The sequence below is a fragment of the Columba livia genome, chromosome 14 (assembly GCF_036013475.1).
Source record: "Columba livia isolate bColLiv1 breed racing homer chromosome 14, bColLiv1.pat.W.v2, whole genome shotgun sequence".
In the NCBI taxonomy this organism is placed as follows: domain Eukaryota; kingdom Metazoa; phylum Chordata; class Aves; order Columbiformes; family Columbidae; genus Columba; species Columba livia.
In genome coordinates, this window is record NC_088615.1 from 16,595,789 (window position 1) to 16,615,319 (window position 19,531).

The 19,531-nt window shown below is 42.1% G+C and overlaps 1 protein-coding gene across 17 annotated transcripts in view; it reads right to left on the reverse strand.

Moving 5' to 3' along the window:
• The window catches only part of ANKHD1 (ankyrin repeat and KH domain containing 1), a 115,471-nt gene that overhangs the window by 33,847 nt on the left and 62,093 nt on the right, over positions 1-19,531 (reverse strand). For 15 of the 17 annotated variants that reach the window (XM_065030162.1, XM_065030152.1, XM_065030151.1 and 12 more), the window contains 5 exons: positions 17,681-17,768; positions 16,961-17,088; positions 16,651-16,794; positions 15,830-15,932; positions 4,650-5,393 (listed from right to left, as the gene is read on the reverse strand). In XM_065030162.1, the coding sequence (XP_064886234.1) occupies positions 4,650-5,393; positions 15,830-15,932; positions 16,651-16,794; positions 16,961-17,088; positions 17,681-17,768 (1,207 nt within the window). The remainder of the gene's footprint in view (positions 1-4,649; positions 5,394-15,829; positions 15,933-16,650; positions 16,795-16,960; positions 17,089-17,680; positions 17,769-19,531) is intronic. The other 2 variants (XM_065030158.1, XM_065030159.1) reach the window with 1 other exon arrangement.

Below are 19,531 nucleotides of genomic sequence, written 5' to 3' on the forward strand. Positions count from 1 at the left end.
TCCTCACACGGGAGATGCTCCACTCCCTTCAGCATCTTGGTGGCTGCGCTGGACTCTCTCCAGCAGTTCCCTGTCCTGCTGGAACTGAGGGGCCACAACTGGACACAATATTCCAGATGTGGTCTCCCCAGGGCAGAGCAGAGGGGCAGGAGAACCTCTCTGACCTACTGACCACCCCCTTCTAACCCACCCCAGGTACCATTGGCTTCCTGGCCACAAGGGCCCAGTGCTGGCTCATGGTCACCCTGCTGTCCCCGGGACCCCCAGGTCCCTTTCCCTGTCACTGCTCTCCAACAGCTCGTTCCAAGAGCTCATTCCATTGCTTCTCATTGAATAGGCATTTTGTCTGTTCACCAGGAAGGGTGCAGATAAACATGCTGATAGCCAGGCACCAAATTAAAAAGAAAAAAAAAAAAAAATCCATTTTCACAATGTCCACCTCAGATCTCTATAAAATACCTATTTTGTGACACAGGTTTTGGTTGTCTCCATAGACTTTAGTATGAAAAAGACTTGTATTAAAACCCCAAATTATTCTCCACCTGACAAAATCCAGGTCCCCCACACTTTAAGAAGGGCGTGCAAGTTTCCAAAAGGACTTTCTTTGAACCAGTGTGAATTCAAAGACAGGTCTCCAAGGACACGGATGATCATGTTCCGAAGTTAAGAAAAAACACCACAGGAAAGCTGAGTAAAACAAAATGAAGCAAGAACTCAGTATTTTATGTCAGTATGACTGGGGAGGCACTAGCAGAACCTCACGCAAATAGCTCTGGATGAGTCTGCAGCTGTAGTCTGAACCTGCGTCTGGATTTGAGTTCCCCTTTCCTCAAAGGAGCTGGGATTTCCAAGACAAAGAAAACTATCTTTGTTCACGACCGAGCAGCCTTTCAGTCTGTCCACCCAGTAACGTGTTACTGCCATAGGCTTTTGCCCATCAGTAAGTGTGTCTTGTTTTAAGAGTCACCATTCCAGATTATCCTAGTAACCAGCTTTACTCCAAACAGCAATCCTAAATACAGTAGCTCAGGTGTCGCCTTCCAAACCATTACCTTAAAATATCACAGTTCCGTAGAACTGACCACAACTAGAGTTTCAGAAACCAAATAACAGTTAATAAAGTTTCTCAAAACACATCTGGAATTTCAGCATATGAACGGGAGCTCACAGAAGACTGAGAAGCACAAAGAGATGCCACCTCCTGATGAAAGATACCAGCTGAATAGAACAAACAGGAATAAAAATATTCCAGCTGGAGTAGAAAGGCAGCAACAAAGAAAAGAGAGCTCCTCATCTTGAGTTCCCTAAACCAGTAAAACACCCCAATTCAGATGCTGCCAACTAAGAAATCTACTACAGTAAATGCATAACGTGAACTGAAATGAAACTCCAACTATGAAATGCAAGACACTTCAAGAAACCACGTGTGCCAAGTAATGAAAATTAGATCCAAAACATCCTCTTCTACTGGAATATGTGATCCAAAATAATTTATCACTTTCCCACTCTAAGCAACACAGCTTTTGTATCTTGTAAACCAAATTAAAATCTTGACCGTAATAAGTCCCACCTACAAAGATAAGATTAGTTGCAACATTTTTCTTTTAAGCATATCTGTGTAAACTCCATTACAACCAAAACGTTCTGAAGTGGAAAGAGCTGCTTCAGTTTTAGGTTTGATGTAACTTTCCAAAGGTTGCTCGGTTATGTCTGCACAGAATCACAGAATCACTTGGAAAAGCCCTCAGAGATCATCGAGTCCAACCCTTGGTCCAACTCCAGTCCATTGACTAGATCATGGCACTAAGTGCCATGTCCAATCTCAGTTTAAAAACCTCCAGGGCCGGTGAGTCCAGCACCTCCCTGGGCAGCCATTCCAATGCCTGACCACTCTCTCTGCAAAGAATTGCTTTCTAATCTCCAGCCTAAATTTCCCCTGGCAGAGTTGAAGCCCATGCCCCCTTGTCCTATTGCTGACTGCCTGGGAGAAGAGACCAATCCCCAACTGGCTAGAACTGCCCTTCAGGTAGTTCTAGAGAGTGCTGAGCTCAGCTCTAAGCCTCCTCTTCTCCAGACTAAACAAGCCCAGCTCCCTCAGCCTCTCCCCATAGGGCTTGTGCTCAAGTCCCTTCCCCAGTCTTGTTGCTTTATGAAAGAGGGGACTCAGGTCCATGTCTATCAGTGACTTACTGCCAGTGAGACTTCCACACTTAGCACCTTGATGTCAACCATCGCAACACCTCGCAGCAGACTGGCGAGATAAAACACACCATTTATGTATGTTGCCTTAATTAAGTTAAGCAGGGAAATAAAGATTCAAGGCTTTGTAGAAACGCAATTTCTCCCTTACAACTAGTCTCAACTGAGGCTTTAAAAACTTGCTTCTTACTTCACCGCTGTTAAGAACAGTAAAAGGTATTTCAGTGCAGGGGGTAAAAAGCTAATTTAACATTTCTGTTCTTCTGCAGTAGAACTGATACAAACTGGAACAGTCGGCAGAATAAAAACATTCATACCCCTTCTAAACCAAGAGTTGCTCCCCACGGTTCCTGCAGCTCCAACTTCCCGCATGAGAGCCCCTGAACGTTACCGGTGTCTGTAGCACGTATGGATAGATCCGCTCTCAGAACAGTTTCTATTGCTCCAAATTCTTGATAAAATTAAGGACTCATGGGGAAATTTGTGGAAAAAGCTCAAGTGGATTTTAAATACAGACAAAAAGAGTTTGGAGTATGAGTAGGTAGATATATGGTTTGTTTTTAGATGCGCATAAATTAGAGATACAGTAGGACTGTAATTTACACAGAGGTCACTTTTAGTCTGGATCTAAAAATTCACCAAATATCTAATTCTGTTTGAACAGTTTTTTGGAGGGAGGGAATTAAAACAAGCATGAATTTCAGAAGAAAATCTATTTCAGTAAAGCAACATTTTTGCAGGAGCGTCTGGAACTGGTTGGCTAAACTTTTTAAAGTTGCATTTCTGTAAATACCGTTTCTAACAGTTGTAGAACAGCATGCTATTGGTTTTGACTTTTGAAATAAGATAACTTCTTAGCAAAAAATGTCTTTAATTATTAGCAAAAACTAAATAAACAGCTTCAGAAATGAAGGTTTAAAAATTATTGTGAAGACCAAATTTTTCTGGTTGTTGGCCATCTCTTCTCCAATGGCACCGTTCTCACTCAACTCACCGCAGCACTATTTCATTTGGGTGCACCGAATGTTTTGGATGCAATACACAGCTGCCAACCATGGAAGGGCATAAAACACATGGTCTTGTGCTAGGTATGTTAGAACTGTCAGCAACAGGAACCGCTCCAAGAATTAAGCTCTTGTTGATGATGTTTTGCATCAACGATTCAAATTTTTGCTCCTCACACGCACCAGTACCAAATCTTCAGTAATAAAATTCAAGAAGAATCCAATTGTATTTTTGTTTTAATGTTGGCTGAATAGTCTGAAGGGCACTGTAGAGTGGTGGTCGGAGACACGTCACAGCAGAAAAGGGGGAACCAAGACCAATTCTCTCTAATAGAAGAGGATCTCTGAATGACAGCGTATGGCAGAATGGTACCACACGCTGCTCTGTCCCAGCAGCTCTGGTTTCCGCGGGCTGTTGCAATGTTGCAGGAAGACTCAACTTGCATAAGCTTCATGCAATGACCATTCTAAAAGTTCATAGGAATAGCTAACAAAAGGTCTTACCGCATGTTTCTACAACTTCGAAATGAATGTAAGAGGACAGGGCAGTGACTACAAGGGGGGTTGAGGGAGCAGGAATATAAGGGCTGAGGGACAGACACAAGGTGCAAACAAAAGCTAAAAGCCACTGAATTAAAACAAACTACAGACCAAACAACACTGGCTATATCCTACATACCTCTAGAAGCAAACATCAATCCTAGTCAAATCCACGAAACGAAGTCAGCCAAAACAATAGCTCTTTATTCCATACGGAGATTCACACAACCCAATGTGTAGGAACTTCCATTCGTCTTCACACCATTATCAAGCAATGGAAGGATGTTTGGATTTTTGCTTTTCATCCACAGAACAGGACACATTTTTGCCAAATGTTACATCTAACAAACAGATATTCTTGTGCAACAAGCGGGGTTTAGCGTGTATTCCGAAAACACAACCATTACACAACGGAGCAGTTGCGTGCGGTTTCCAGGCTGTGTTTAAACTATAGCAACACCTCCAGCAGCACGGACAGGGACACATTTGCCCATACAATAATTTGTCATTTTCTAGAGATGGCTACTACACTGAAGTCACCGAGGTATAAGCCTGTATAGAAAATCCTACAGAAGATATAAAACTATCATGCTTTCAGGTTTCCGAATGGACACTACTTATCACTCACGATAGGGCTTTTTAAAGCAGCACAGAGAAAAAGATGAAGCCAAAGGGGCTCAATAGGTCTCCAGTACAGGAAGTTTTGCACTTTGGAAAAGAGGTATTTCAAAGTCTCATGTTAGAATTGGAAGTCACTGTTAGGATTAATAGCACTAATCAGGAACTTCATTCTTAAGCAAGTATTCTCAAACTGGAAAACCCCAAGATGTTTTTGGAGGGAAGGAGAGGAAAGGGGAAACTGAGCACACAAATTAATGCAAAAAATAGGTATATTTCTTAACCCACCTGCTATTAGGTCATCAAGAGTGTCGGTAAGCGTCTGTGCTGGAGTGGCAACCATTAATCCGTCTGCTTCTTGAACTAAGAGCCCCTGCCCAGCAATTTGCTGCTGCTGTCCTACATTCTGCTGATTCCCTAATGCTTTCTGAAGTTCAAGAGACTCTGTTCCATTATAACCCAAATTACCAGAAAAATTACATTGCGGTGCTGGCAAAGGCTGGATAGGGACAAACTCTATTTGTTCAGCAGGTGGTGGAGACTGTTGTTGCTCGTCATCTTTAGACAAGATTGTGTCAACCTGAGGTAACCCTGACAAGTTATCCTCTGGCAGACCCTTATCGGCTTCCACTTCTGGGAAGACCCCTGTAAGTGGGCACTGCTGCTGCACGGGAAGTGGTGTGTCTGTCTGCCCTTTGGTCTCCAAATATTCTTTGGTAAACTGCTGTTGAGTTTTCATCTGCAACTGCCTTTCCACCTTCTGCAGCTCCTTCAATATTTTCTTCTTCTTCTGTACTTGTTCTTCTCTGTTCTTTTTAAGTTCTTCAATCTTATCTTTATTTAAAGGTTCACCTTGAATTAATTCCAATGATTTAAGTTGTGCTTTTTCAATAGCACTAATTCTCTGTCCAAGTTCATTCAGCTTGCCTTCAGTCTCTTCTACTATGCATTCCAAAGGCTGGTATGGGTGAAAAGGTGGCAGTAGGTCCTTATCTGCTACCTGCAGGGAACTTGACTTCTGCTTGGATGCACCTAAGCACATGAAAAATGTTTGAAAAAATGCCATGCTGAAGATATCCCAAACCTCCCCTCTCACCCACCAAAAAATAAAAAAAAATAATTAAAAAAAATATTAAAAAAATCTTTACAACTAACACTTCACATCTGTCAAACCACAGAAAGGTAAACCCTGCACTCCATGTTAAGACAGGAAAAGACAAAGCATACAGCTGGAATTTTCAATGTTGATCCTAATATCCCTTTGCACACAGCTATTTTAATACGAAACCTTTACTTTCTGACATACATAACCATGCATCTGGGAGGTGAAATCAGCAACACGAAAAAGGCAATTTAAATAACTTACTGAGGTCCCAAAGTTGTTCTGGTGTGTGGAGCAATTGAACTAGAACTAACTAACTTCCAACAGCGAGGTTACAAGCAAACCAGTCTATATTTGAGAGAAGACTATCTCGACAGTACGATCAGTTTTCTGCACCAGTATTTGTCCAACCACCACAGCATTCCACCTTTTCATTACAACCAGAACCCTGCCAGTGCAGACTGACTGTATACAAATACATTATGAAGCTTCAGCACCTTTTTCAAAGTTCTCAGCCAAAATTCATAGCTTGCTTGTCTCCCTCTCTCCAGGAACAAATTAACAATTCTGCTCACTATTAAGACTTGTTAAAAAATAACCTTCAACATGAATCTAGGAAGGAACACCAAGGCAGGGCAGCGCTCCGAGTGCTCGACAAGCAACCCAAAGCTGCTCTCCCCAAAGCCACGTGAAACCTCCAGTCGGATCCTGCTAGTAGCACTCTATTCAGTGCTGAAATGTTAATTATGACTTCAGCACAAGAAACTTTAATTAACAAGGTGGAAGGTTTTGGCCAGATCAAATAATTTTCTATGCTAACACCCACCTGCTATGCCCAAACAGGGACAAAACACACACAATAAACTGGAACACACAACAAAGCAGACCCATACAATTGATCCTTAAAAGGGAACACAAATTACGCACAGTTTGAGCCACGGCTTCACAAAATTACCTAAATATCACACAGTTCAGTGAAAATCTGGATGCAAGAACTAAGTCCCAAATCAGTCGCTAAATCTGGAAGGATGAAGTTTCCTAAAACACTGACTGAATCATCTGTGGGCCTTCCTTCACCAAAATGCCAATCCACAAGAGATTTCATTTTGCATTGCTGTCAAAACAGAAGTCACATAAACCTCGCCCTGAAATGAGGCTTTTTTAGGGGAACTCATGAAAAAAGCAAAGCAACGTGAGAATTTTCTCTTCAAAGAGATTTTTCTCTTAGAGAGAGAAAGAACAAATATTAAAACAGAATTGAACCAACTCTGTGCTGAATGTGTTCACCACACTCTCTGGAGTGAAAGCAAACCATATCTAAATTCAAGGGGAACAATAAAAACTGTACTAACCCCAGGAAATAGCCCACGAACACCGCAGATACCCCTCAGTGAGCTCTTTTTCCGCAGTTGCCTTGCGTAGATCAGCAGTTCCAGCCGCACACCTATCCAGTCACTACCATTATTTTGTCTCTGAAGCATAAATGAGTCCCAAGACAATATCCCAGAAGACGATAAAGAATTTGTCTGAAGTTTAGCAATAACTTGCTTTGTCCCGGCTGGCAGATATGTAGCTCAAGCCTTGCTTACTTTCATTTTTAACAGTGTGAGTTATAATGGAAACTTTGTGGACCACTCTTGAAAAACGTATTTGCACTCACCAAAAATGACAGAGTGTCAGGGGTTGGAAGGGCCCTGGAAAGCTCATCCAGTGCAATCCCCCCATGGAGCAGGAACACCCAGATGAGGTTACACAGGAAGGTGTCCAGGCAGGTTGGAATGTCTGCACAGAAGGAGACTCCACAACCCCCCTGGGCAGCCTGGGCCAGGCTCTGACACCCTCACCAGGAACAAGTTTCTTCTCATCTTTAAGTGGAACCTCCTGTGTTCCAGTTTGCACCCATTGCCCCTTGTCCTGTCACTGGTTGTCACCGAGAAGAGCCTGGCTCCATCCTCCTGACACTCACTCTTTACGTATTGATAAACATTAATGATTACTGAATCAATTAAAAAATCGACAAAGTGCTTGTCTATATCTGTGTTAGAAACTAATAAAAGTCAATTGGGATCTTTTGAAACTAAGCCACTCCACTGCTGAAGTACCAGAAACATTACAGTAATTTAACTGTAAATTAACCCTGCCTTTAAAGTGCGACTAAGATGGGAACCCTTTGCACTGCTCTGTTTAATGTCTTTCCTAAGGTTAGCGGATCTATTGCTTCCCTCCTAACACAAAGCCTTCCCATGACCTGGCTTCCATCACTCCGTAGGAAAGAAAAGCTGCATTTCAAAAAGCCTCCAGATACTAAAGTACTAATATTGTCCCTCTCAATTCAGCCCCACCTGGGCAGAAAACAGGCCTCTCAGAGCAAAGCTCTTCTCCAAGGACAAGAGTGAAGAGTAGAAGAACAGCCTCATATTGAGACCTGGAGTGAAGTGAGGAGCTGGGCTCTCACCTTCCACAAGAGGTGCGGAGAGTTATTTTAATCAGCTTCTAATTAGTTGGCAGGGCAGTTTGTTAGGTTCCAGATATCCCTTTCCATACTAGAAAATAGTTGCAAACTGCAATCTTGGGGACACTGGAAGAGGATGGGGGGTAGGAAGAAAGATCTGCTAAACCTGCCATGCACACCTGCACAGCCAGCTCAGACCAGAGGTGGAGAAGATGCTGTTGGTAGATTCAAATATGTAAGCACTGTAATTTAATAATGTTGCAAGTATTTAAAAGTAGCAATTTCCTGTTTTATCCAAATACCTTCTATATTACAATACCCTGAAAAATACCATGCCTATTTTAGTGAATAATTATGAACAAGACACTACTTTACACGTTCACTTTTGAAATATGGAAGTGCAGTAAGACTTAAAAATCCAACAACAGGCCAGATCATAATTACATCAACTTTTCTTCCCCCTACCCTATTTTTTTCATTTACTTTTTTGGTGGAACATCAACCTTCTACACAACCAACCTTCTGCAAAATTAAACCTAGCAATATTCAGCAGTCCATCTATCCTCTAAAGCAACTCTTCTGGCCACCTTTAGAAGACTTCTTTAGTATCAAGTGAAGACTGAGGATCAATGAGAACCAGATATTGCTACACAAATACCACCTGCCATCAGGTAATCATGATTACAGGACAAAGAATTGTTTGGTTGATAGAAAACCCACAGTGGTTATGGGTATGCCAGGGAAGCCAGAGAGTAAGGTGACGACTGTTGCCCAATTTATTTTGTGAACAGTAGCATCAATTGCTCTTTTATTCATATTTCCGTATTCCTACAGGTCCTGGTCACTAACCTGACCAGCTCGGCCTCGACCAGCGTTCCTGCAGAGCACGCACATGTCTTCAGGTGCTTTTCTGACCAACACACGACTCAGGGTAAGACCAACTGTGCACAAACGCAGCTTCCCATCCATTTCTCTGACTTCTAATTCTCTTCTCTGACTTTTAATTCTCTCCAAGAAATGACAGCTGAATGGTTCCTATGGAAATCTCCTGTACTTCTCCTGTTTGCTGTAGATCATCTCCTAAGAACCTGAGTTGCAACAGTGTCTTTACCCAGACGAGCCTCCTCCAAGCACCACTCCTGGTCTCTGGAGCACATAACATGTAGAGAGGATGTCATTACCAGTTTTTAATGCCTTCTGGCTGCAAGTAACATTTAAAGGTCCTAGACACTGCGAGCAAAAGTTTGGAAGAGTAACGTTCTTGTCTTCAGGTGGCTCTCCTAAGCAATTTAACTCTTCTAATTTCAACTTGCTTAAAACTCATTCACTCTTCATAGGATTGCTGCCTATGAACAAGTCTGACACTGCATTTCATCCCGAGTGCTTATGATTCTCGAGACACTTGCTCTTCTAGCCCTTACTTCTAATGCATAGGCTGTCGTCTTCTCCCAGGAAAGAAGTGATTTATATGCCCCTTTCACAATTAATAGATCAGCAAAGGTGCGATGCTACCAGTCAAAACAGAACCAGCCTATTGACCCCAATGATGGTGTTATTAGATGTATCGTCTCCATTTGCTAATACCCAAACGACAGCCTCGTATTTGAGATCAGTAGCACAGGCAGGTACTTGTGTTGTCCTCTGCAAGTCTGAGGACTGAGATATTTACTCGGAGGAAATGTCCAAGAAACAGGAAGATGACCAATAATTTTCCCGCTTAAACAAAGCCCAATTCTGATCTTACCCTAAATGTACTAGCTGATGAATTTGTAAGGGCAGATATCTGTTGTATTTTAGAGCAAGCCACAAAAGGTTAAGAAAAATCATTAGTTTTAAGATCTTTTCAGAAGATTAAAAAGGCCAAAGGTTTGGTTTTACTATTTCTTGTGCTCATCAGGAAGTTTCTGTCAACGAAATATGCATTTCAGCTTAGTGGTTTTCATCTCAGTCACCACTTCAGACAGTTACATTATACTTTACTTTTTCTTAGATGAAATTCTGGGACTTGCTGACAACTCCCTAATTTCTAGAGATATTTAAAAAAATAAAAAGAATGGATCAAAATGCAAAACATTACATTCAAAAATAATTTTTCCAGAAAGAGAAAAAATGGCCGCAAGAAAAACGTTCAGCTGTGTAATATATGTTTCTACGTTTAAATACATCATCTCTGCTGTAACCAAAACCTAGTAGATTGTGCTGGTTTGACTGAAAAGGGATTAATTTTCTTCATGCAGTTAGAAACCTTTTTTTTTCACAGCATGGTCATTGTTCGGACTTAGATTGAAAACAAGAGAGAACACCCAGCACAGAGCTAATGTTTTGAATTGCTCTGGTCTGAGTGCTCTGCCCACAGGTGTGAGAAGGGGGGCAGAGCTTGACTGCCATCCAGACTGATCAATGAGAGTATTGCCGCCCATTAGCATCATGCTAGTTATTTAAGAGTGGGGCTTTCCAGTTTCTGGCCCCTTTCTCTCTCGCTCTCTCTGGGGCACAGCCGGGGCAGTTCGGTTCGGGACGTTTAGTTCAGCTTTCTACCACTTTGCAGAGGCCTCTCAGCCATTCACCTTTTTCCTTGTTTTCCTCTTTTCCCTCTCTGGGATGGGCTGTTGGGATCAGGCGCTGTTTGCTGGGACAGAATTCTAAGGAATTGCCTTGAGTATCTTTTATTTCTATTTTATATATATATTTTACTAGTAGTGTATAAGTATTTTGTTATTAAACTGTGTTTCTCTTAATCCAAGTTTTTCCCCTTCCCTTTCCATTCTCACCTCTATTTGGGGGACCAAGAGAGGGAGTGAATGAGCAGCTGTTGCAGTTGCTTGGGTTAAACCACAACATATACAAATCTCTGGGAATCACCACATCATCCTGATAGGTAATATTACCTAGAACTTAAAAAATAAAGGCAACACAAAATCACCCAACCCAAACCAGCCAACCAAGGAAACCAGACTCAACCTGTTCCTCACTTCACAAAAGGCAAATGTCAGGAAGCGTCAATCTGTCCTAAGATCTTTGTGCTTTGTTAACAGAATTGCTTGTCCACTGTTCTTGCACTTTAGAGTGTTTTAAAAATCTGACTTGACTCGGAAGTAGAGAGTTAGATTTGCAGTCAGCAATTTAAATTCACCAGCCTTAACAATAATAAGGTGAGCTCAATATTGAATTTTCATGAAAATTCTGTGTTTAGCTGTGATTTGTATCTGTAAGAAATTCAGCTATAAGAACCAAGGTAACAATCAGGCAATCCATACACGCACAAATGCGAAGTACAGTATTACATAATCTGGCTAATTGGACAACAAAGAAGTAGTCTACTTGTCCCAAGTAAATTCATCTTTGACACTGGGTTTAATACATACTTCATTCTTCTTTATAAAGAGAAGAACTATTTGTGGAGGGCTGAACGATCAGTTGAGTTGGCATTTTCACTATGTATCGGCAGTGTTTTTGCCAATCTTTATCATTCCTGCAATGATTTCTCTGGAAAACTCGCAGGGAAGAGGTGCAATAATACCCAAGAGGCAATGGTTAACCTCCCTGAAATCAAGCCAAACTTAACTCCGTTTTTTGACATTCAAAAATTACTTTGCAGTCTTAGTCTTCCTCCCAAGTTTCTTCTGGTGGCTTGACAGCCAATAACTGGAAAATTGCTAAGATGTAATTAAATTAGTTGGTGGCAAGCAGGTGACTGAAGCTTCACAGGAGTGGAATTGCACAAACGACTGGGAAAAGATTTGTATATGTTTGTGTCTTGGTTTTCAATCATCTGCCTGCGCTGCTAACGATTTGCATTAAAAAGTAACAAATCTTTAAGTCCACTAAGCAAAGAGTGGCCAAGTTAGAAAGCCATGAGGCACGGACCGTTGCGTTTCGCTTGGTAACTCAACCCGGATAACGGGGTCAGCCGCTGACCCGGGGAGAAAACACGGAGGAAACGGCAAGAGTCAATCAGAGGATGGTAAAGTCCATGAAATAATGAACAGGTAGCTGGACTGTGCAGTGGAGAAGTCTAAAAGGAGACAGAATGGAAAAGCAAGAATATCAGCTTGCTTTTTTAATGCCTTGAGCTCAACGAGAACAATATAATCTCACCAGTTCTTCCGTTAACCTTTTTCAATTAAATCACACAATGTGTGAGATCTCTGCCAGTAAAACACTCAGTGTGAAGCATAGAAGGCAGATATTGAAGTTAAAATATGTATTGAATTGGTAGCTATTGAATCTATGTGGAGTTTGTTTTTCTTTCCTCTCTCCAAGCCATTAGACTGTTAGATTTAGCACAGGGATGCAGGGGATGCCATATACTGAAGGTCTAACTTTAAGAGCTTACAGATTCCAAAAATGCTACAAGTTCAAGGGAACTCTGACCCTTCCCAGGGATCCAAGGCAGCTTTCACACGCACAACTTTAGTCTACTGGGTCTTGCGGAACTCTGAAACACATGCACCCCAACTGAGACACTCTCCAAGTTACTGCCCACTGCAAAACAACACAGGAGAAGTCTCATCACAGTATGTTGATAGGCTTTAAGTATTCAGTCAAGGTCAATTAGTTAATTTGCAAGCAGAATTTCAGATAACCTATGAAGTAAAGCAAATCTGGAGAAAAACTTACAAAACAACTGATACCACAGCCTCCAAAAACAGACTACATTTTGATATGCTTAAAAACGCCTTATGTAGTTCAAATATTTTGACTCAGAAAACAATCCTGCTGCTTTCCGCAGACTCCCTGAGCATCCCCTTGTCGCGGTCGTGTGTTGGCTTTCTATAACGTCCTGAAAACATGCCGTGGGTTCAAGCCGGTGCACTCACCAGGCAGACTCTGCGAAAGACTAAGGCAGAATCACAAACACTGCTAGGAGCTCCAGATCCCACCCTAACTAAACATCAGCTTGCATTGCCAAACTAGACAAGATTATAACAGCAACACTCTTACACTGGCTGATTGCCTGAAGCAACCCAACAGCATTCCTCTGGAGCATCCCATGTGCTGAGCACCCAGAGCCCGCGCACCAGGGAACCCGATGCACACAGAATCCCAGAATGTCAGGGGTTGAAGGGCCCTGGAAAGCTCATCCAGTGCAATCCCCCCATGGAGCAGGAACACCCAGATGAGGTTACACAGGAAGGTGTCCAGGCGGGTTGGAATGTCTGCACAGAAGGAGACTCCACAACCTCCCTGGGCAGCCTGGGCCAGGCTCTGCCACCCTCACCATGAAGAAGTTTCTTCCCATGTTTAAGTGGAACCTCCTGTGTTCTAGTTTGTACCCATTGTCCTACCATTGGTTGTCACTGAGAAGAGGCTGGCTCCATTCTTCTGACACTCACCCTTTACATATTTATAAACATTTCCAAACTAGCCAAGATTATCAACAGCAACACTATGACAGCAGCTGATTGCCCAGCAGCACTCCTTTGGAGCATCCCACGTGCGGGGCACCGAGAGCCCTCGCTCCAGGGAACCCGCTGCAGGGGCAGTGGGAGCTGCAGCACAGCCCCTGCGCTTTGCAGCCCTCGCAGCCCCAGGCAGAGGGACCCGCTGCCCCCGCAGAAACGGCACGTTGGCTTTTTGTAGCCTAAAGCCTGTGTGCAGCTGCTGCATCAGAACCGCTGCCGAGCAATCCCGACCGTGTTCAAGCGAGGGCAGCAGCAAGTGCAAGATGTGAAGGAAGGAAGGAACCTTCTGCCTCTCCCCACAAAAGCACAAAGAGCTGAACTTCACTGGGATTTCACTTTTACATGGACACAACAGACACATGCTAAACATAGTCCACTAAAAATAACCCTTCCTAAGAATGAGTTGAGCTCTGTTCAGTCTCGTGAACTAATTCTGCTGCTTCTTTCCCCTGATTTTTCCGCAGCTCTTTAGGAGGTTACTTTCTGTGCATATCACCTTTATCTGAGTCTCTCTTGATCCACCATCAGCTCTGAAACGTTTCTCTTTTCAGTTGCTAAACATTGATATGAAATCCTTTGCCAAAGTTATTATTCCAATGGCAAGTACTCCGTAAGCCTTCTTACTTTACTGAAGAATAATAATAATGTAAATCAAAAGGAGACCGTAAATTCCTCTTGAAAAACCTCACACCATATTTCAATCATAACAATAACAAACAAGTGCACTCTAGTTTTACACTTGATTTGCCAAGAACTCTTCAGGAAACAAGCTGTTACTATTGCATTACTATTGCTCCTCTGCTCCTTCCAAGTAGTTAAGTGTTAGTACAAAGACTCAGGGGGCTACTTCTAACTGTGAAGGCGAGAAATTTGTCTTCCCCAGGATAAACAGTTTTGTTATATGAGAACTTAAGACTGCTCCCCCCAATCATGGAAATAATGCACACGTCTTTATTCACACCCTCTTTTGCCCCTCGTCTCCCAAGAAGTCTAACGATGAAACTCTCATATATTAAAGCCACGTGTGTATAACAAGTTCAGAATGGCAGTTCGGCAAAGAACACTAACTCTATTGCAGTTAAAATAGCAGAGTGGTATCACTACAATGGCCACACGGTGTTTGTGACAAAAATACCATTTTTCCCCTAAAAATTTAAGATACACAAGAGCTTTGCACATAGAGTTTTCAGGAATGCTTCATCAGCCCAGTGCCACATTTCGGATTGCTACGCCTCTTACAACGTATCACAGATGAGCTTTGTCCTGAGTTTCTATGCCAGTTCCGACAACGCGGAAACATGCTTAGAATACGCGCTGACATTTGCAATCATGTGTTTTTTAATTTTTTCCGATACTACAATCAACTAAAATAATGAGACTTTAACCTTATAACCTTAGTCAACTAATCCCTCATTGATTTCCCATGCGTCACAAAACATTCTTCCAGAACACTGACCCACTCGCAACACTAATAGTTAATTGTCAGGGCACACATACTGGTATATATTTGAACTAGAAGCTGCGTATTCTTTTCACTTGTTTGGTACTCATTTTTATGAAATCCCAAATATCGAGTGTTGCACACCCTGGGAAAATGATACAAAAAGTGCATTTGAGGCGTCACACGCGGCATATATGCCACACCATTCAGTACACGATTATTTTCTCTCTTCATTTGTGCCCCTGGGCTTTTTCTGTTTGTTTGTTTGTTTTAGGAAGCAGGGAGCATTTCCAGAATAAAGGAATTAAGTAAAACTAGCTAATAGAGCTTTGGATACTATAACGTTTAACATCCCCATCCAAAACTGTAAATCAATACGAGCTGCAGTTTGTAACTTTCCACTTGAGAAGCTGCTTCTGTTTCTGAGGTGACTTAGCAGATGTGAAATATTCATTACAGAACCCACAGCTGGGAAAGAACTGCTAAATTCACCATTTAATGACTGCAAACATTTTTAACCAGTCAGTTCAACCCTGTTCAAAGCAAAAACCCCAATGTTATAATTACTTGCAAAAGTGTTGTTACTAATAGAAGAAAAATTCTCCTGTCAGCAGATCTGCATTGGCATTTTGCAGTGCCCTGTGTTTGCATCGCTACTGCAGGAACAGAAAAATGTTGATGTATCAAGTTCATGGATAATAGAGTTGCAGCTATTCTAGATGACCACCATCCAGTATTCAAAGGTTAACATTAATGAACTCTAGGTGTGGTGGTTTTTATCAGTCTGCACGATGGCAGCTACCACAATCATTTTCTTCTAAAAAAATCAGAATAAGCGCAATTCTAATAAATTAGAATAAACATAATAAAATTAGAATAACCAGTGTTCCTGTGCTGTAGAAGAAAATAAGCAAAACCTATACACTACATAGAATGCTTTTAAGTCCTGCTTCATGAGAGGTGTTCAAGAACTGATGAAGTGGACTATACTATGTATGAACTCTAATAAAACTGTCCCCAGCCTATCAGTTTCCAAGTTCTGTATATTCTCTAACAGCACATACTAACCTTTCACCACTCCCAAGAGAGGTGGCGAGTTCTCTTGAGGGGTCCTGTCAGGTTCCTGGGGAGGTACAACCATAGCGAGCGTATGCACCGGTACACGTGGAACCTTCAAACAAAGTCACAGACACACGCTCAGATTAAAGCAAACAAAGCCCCCACAACCAAAAAAACCCAAACAACTTTGGAATGGTCCAGACTTGAAGTGGTAAAACAAAGACCCGTTTCTCCAGCAGACCTCCACTGCACTTGTCCCAAACTCCGTACGCTATGCTGCCTCTTGGTATGACCTGTCCCATGCTGGTTTATTGTGGATAATATGTCGATGTTAACTATGTTGCTCTTCACAAAATCCTGGGCTGCGTAGGCTAGAAAACTGTTAACATCTTTAGACTTTTAATCAACTAATTCCACTGGAAGGCTATCTGTCCAGCCAGCAAAATTCTAAATTTACACAATATCTTTTCTTCGATATAACAACCAAACCCGGCAACAATATTTGAGCAGCACTGTCACAAGTGTTTGGAACTGTCGAAACAAAATACTGAGCAAATGCAACAACAGCAGCAAATTCTTCTGAGATTCCAGGTTTGGGGCTACCCCGCGTAAGGAGCAGAAACGGGAACACAGTGCACACGCTCTTCAGGACACTGCGGACAGGACCAATCCACTTGCTCACTCTCTACCATTTCCAAACACACAGACTTTTAAAAACTCTTTCCGCTGTCTGTGTTCACGTCTAAATTGGCTTCAGAATTTAACTAGTGAGGAAGTGCTTCTTTGCAACGTTTATGGTGATACTTAAATAAAAATTCCTTTTGCCTTACCTGAGACTGATCCTGAGATGGAGGTGTGAGCTGAGACAGGTCTGCTGCAGGAACCGACAGAACATTGTTTGGGTAATCCAGCAAGTACGAAACAACATTTGTATGTCCTCCTTTGGCAGCTTCAATGAGCATCGTTGAGCCATCCTGAAGTGATATTTCAGAAACAAAAAGCCAGAAGATGAATTTTGCTACCTGGTGCAGCATGTAAGATATGAATCAGACCATTTAAAATTGCACGTTTATTAATGTACTAAATCAACGACACGATTTTTTTGGTAGCTATGATAAACGCATGGTTTAAAGTGAATACCTTGAGCCGATGAGTGGGATCTGCCCCGTGAGCCAGAAGGAGCTCAACCACTGCCAGGTGACCTCCCGCACAGGCCAGTGACACCACCGTGTGGTCATTATTGGCTGTAGCCCTGTTCACATTGGCACCTAGAAAGAGAAGATATCTCAGAATTAAAGACGAGGAAATTCTTTTTAAAAGAAAGTATCAACAAGTAGAGTATTTTCTGGAACAGAGAGAAAACTTTGCTAATCTTCCTAATTCCTACACGCTCTGGGGTAAAAGCAGGGGATTTTGGATAACTGGTGGTTTCTACACATCATCCTCATCTTGTAAAAACAAGGCAGCAATGACAGTAACAGTGGGTCTCCTAAGTGGGAAGAGGGAACACTTGCAGTGTACAAAGTACAACTTGTACATTTTCATTCTAAGCACTTATCACGGTGCAATTTGTGTTGTTTCAGACAGTACTTGAAGATGTGTTTTTTCTGAAGAAGGGAGTTCATTTTAAGAAATGGAAAATATTTGCTGTATTTCAAATCTATTTATTAATCTGTACAACAGCAGGAAAAGTAATGAGCGAAGTATTTTGTGATTTGTTGCATCACGAGCAAAATGAAATTCAAAAAACCCTTAAGCATTTGGCAAATGTTCACAACCAGATTGATTTTGAAGGATCACAAACATGCATTATTTTTAAGTGGCATTTTAAGGTTTTAAATCCTTTAAACTACTATTTACCTTTGCTAATAAGGAATTGCACAGTGCATAAATGACCAGCTCGTGCAGCCTTCATTAGCGGGGTTCTCCCACCTTCAGATTCATGTTCCTATTGTAAAGAAGAAACAACAGGTGTAAAGAAATGGGCAAAACTTGGACCATTTTTTCAGCTGTTGAACCATCTCATGATGGGCCAGAATTACCTGTATCAGCAGAATATCTATCTGTAATCAATACAAATGTTACCTTAAATACTGAATCACAGAGTCAAAAAGCATTAAGGCCACATCCATACTGTTATCGCACAATGAAGTTTCCCTGTTTACATACCCCTTTTTTGTTTAGTGTTCATAACATACTTGAGAACAGTAACATCTTGCTTCCCCCTCAAGAAGGGACGACTATTTAACACAAATACGTCCGGCATCAGCAAGTATACAAGTAACTATGAACTGATGTGCTACAGTTCCGAGAGCTGTCACACGCTGCACAACAGACCTTTAACATGGCAATAATGGCTGAAGTGCAGAAAACATATTTAACACACTGAACAAAATCAGCAATAAACAGGAGACAAACCCCTGCAAGTCACCACATGTCTCTGAATAAGAGGGTTGGACAACAAAGCAGAAAAACGACAAAAGGATGATACAAACCAACATGAAAGGAACAAGCAAAAAGAACAATTTGCTAATTTTAAAAGTTTCCAAATACTGGAAAGATGTGGCTGGATACAACTGCATTAGGGAAGTTACAGAACTAGAAAATTTGCCCGCTATGTAGACATGATCAATCCCACAAAGAATGCTGACTAATACACATCAACCCTCCCACAGCAACATCCTCTTCCTGGGAGCACTTGTATTTGTGCTTTGAATATTCAGTCTGATCAATAATATATTAGGATCTTGGGGTTTTTTTTAATTAAATACCTGGGAAGCTAAGCTCTAAATTCACTGTTTCCTTCTGGAACTGCCTATATACCTGCCAGTGACAGTTAACATTCAGTACCAACAGTGGATGATGCTGATAGTTACAGACATAAAAGGACAAGGATAGATTTGACAGAAAAAATCAACTCCTTCACAGTTTCAGTGTTCCTGAAAACTCTGCATATGTCCTTCGACGTATGGCTTGCCTTGGTTGCAATCTGTACCTTAAGTTAGCTTTCTATTGATACACTCAAGGAAGAAATCTCTTGACTGGATATTCTATTAGAGAAAATACAAAACGATGCTTTGCCATAATGAAGGTTACACCACCCCTCTCCTATGAGCTTTGGAAAGAGCAGAAACACTCTGCTCCTGAGCCTTCATAAGAACTTTGTATTATTGCATACCACTTTAACACACATTTAAACTCTATATTTGTTCTCTGATTTCTTTGCTTACTTGGTAGCATAATGCACAAATGCAGAGCCAGCACTGGGCCCTTGTGGCCAGGAAGCCAATGGTACCTGGGGTGGGTTAGAAGGGGGTGGTCAGTAGGTCAGAGAGGTTCTCCTGCCCCTCTGCTCTGCCCTGGGGAGACCACACCTGGAATATTGTGTCCAGCTGTGGCCCCTCAGTTCCAGCAGGACAGGGAACTGCTGGAGAGAGTCCAGCACAGCCACCAAGATGCTGAAGGGAGTGGAGCATCTCCCGTGTGAGGAAAGGCTGAGGGAGCTGGGGCTCTGGAGCTGGACAAGAGGAGACTGAGGGGGACTCATTCCTGGGGATCAATATGGAAAGGGGGAGTGTCAGGAGGATGGAGCCAGGCTCTTCTTGGTGACAACCAGTGACAGGACAAGGGGCAATGGGTGCAAACTGGAACACAGGAGGTTCCACTTAAAGATGAGAAGGAACTTCTCCATGGTGAGGGTGGCAGAGCCTG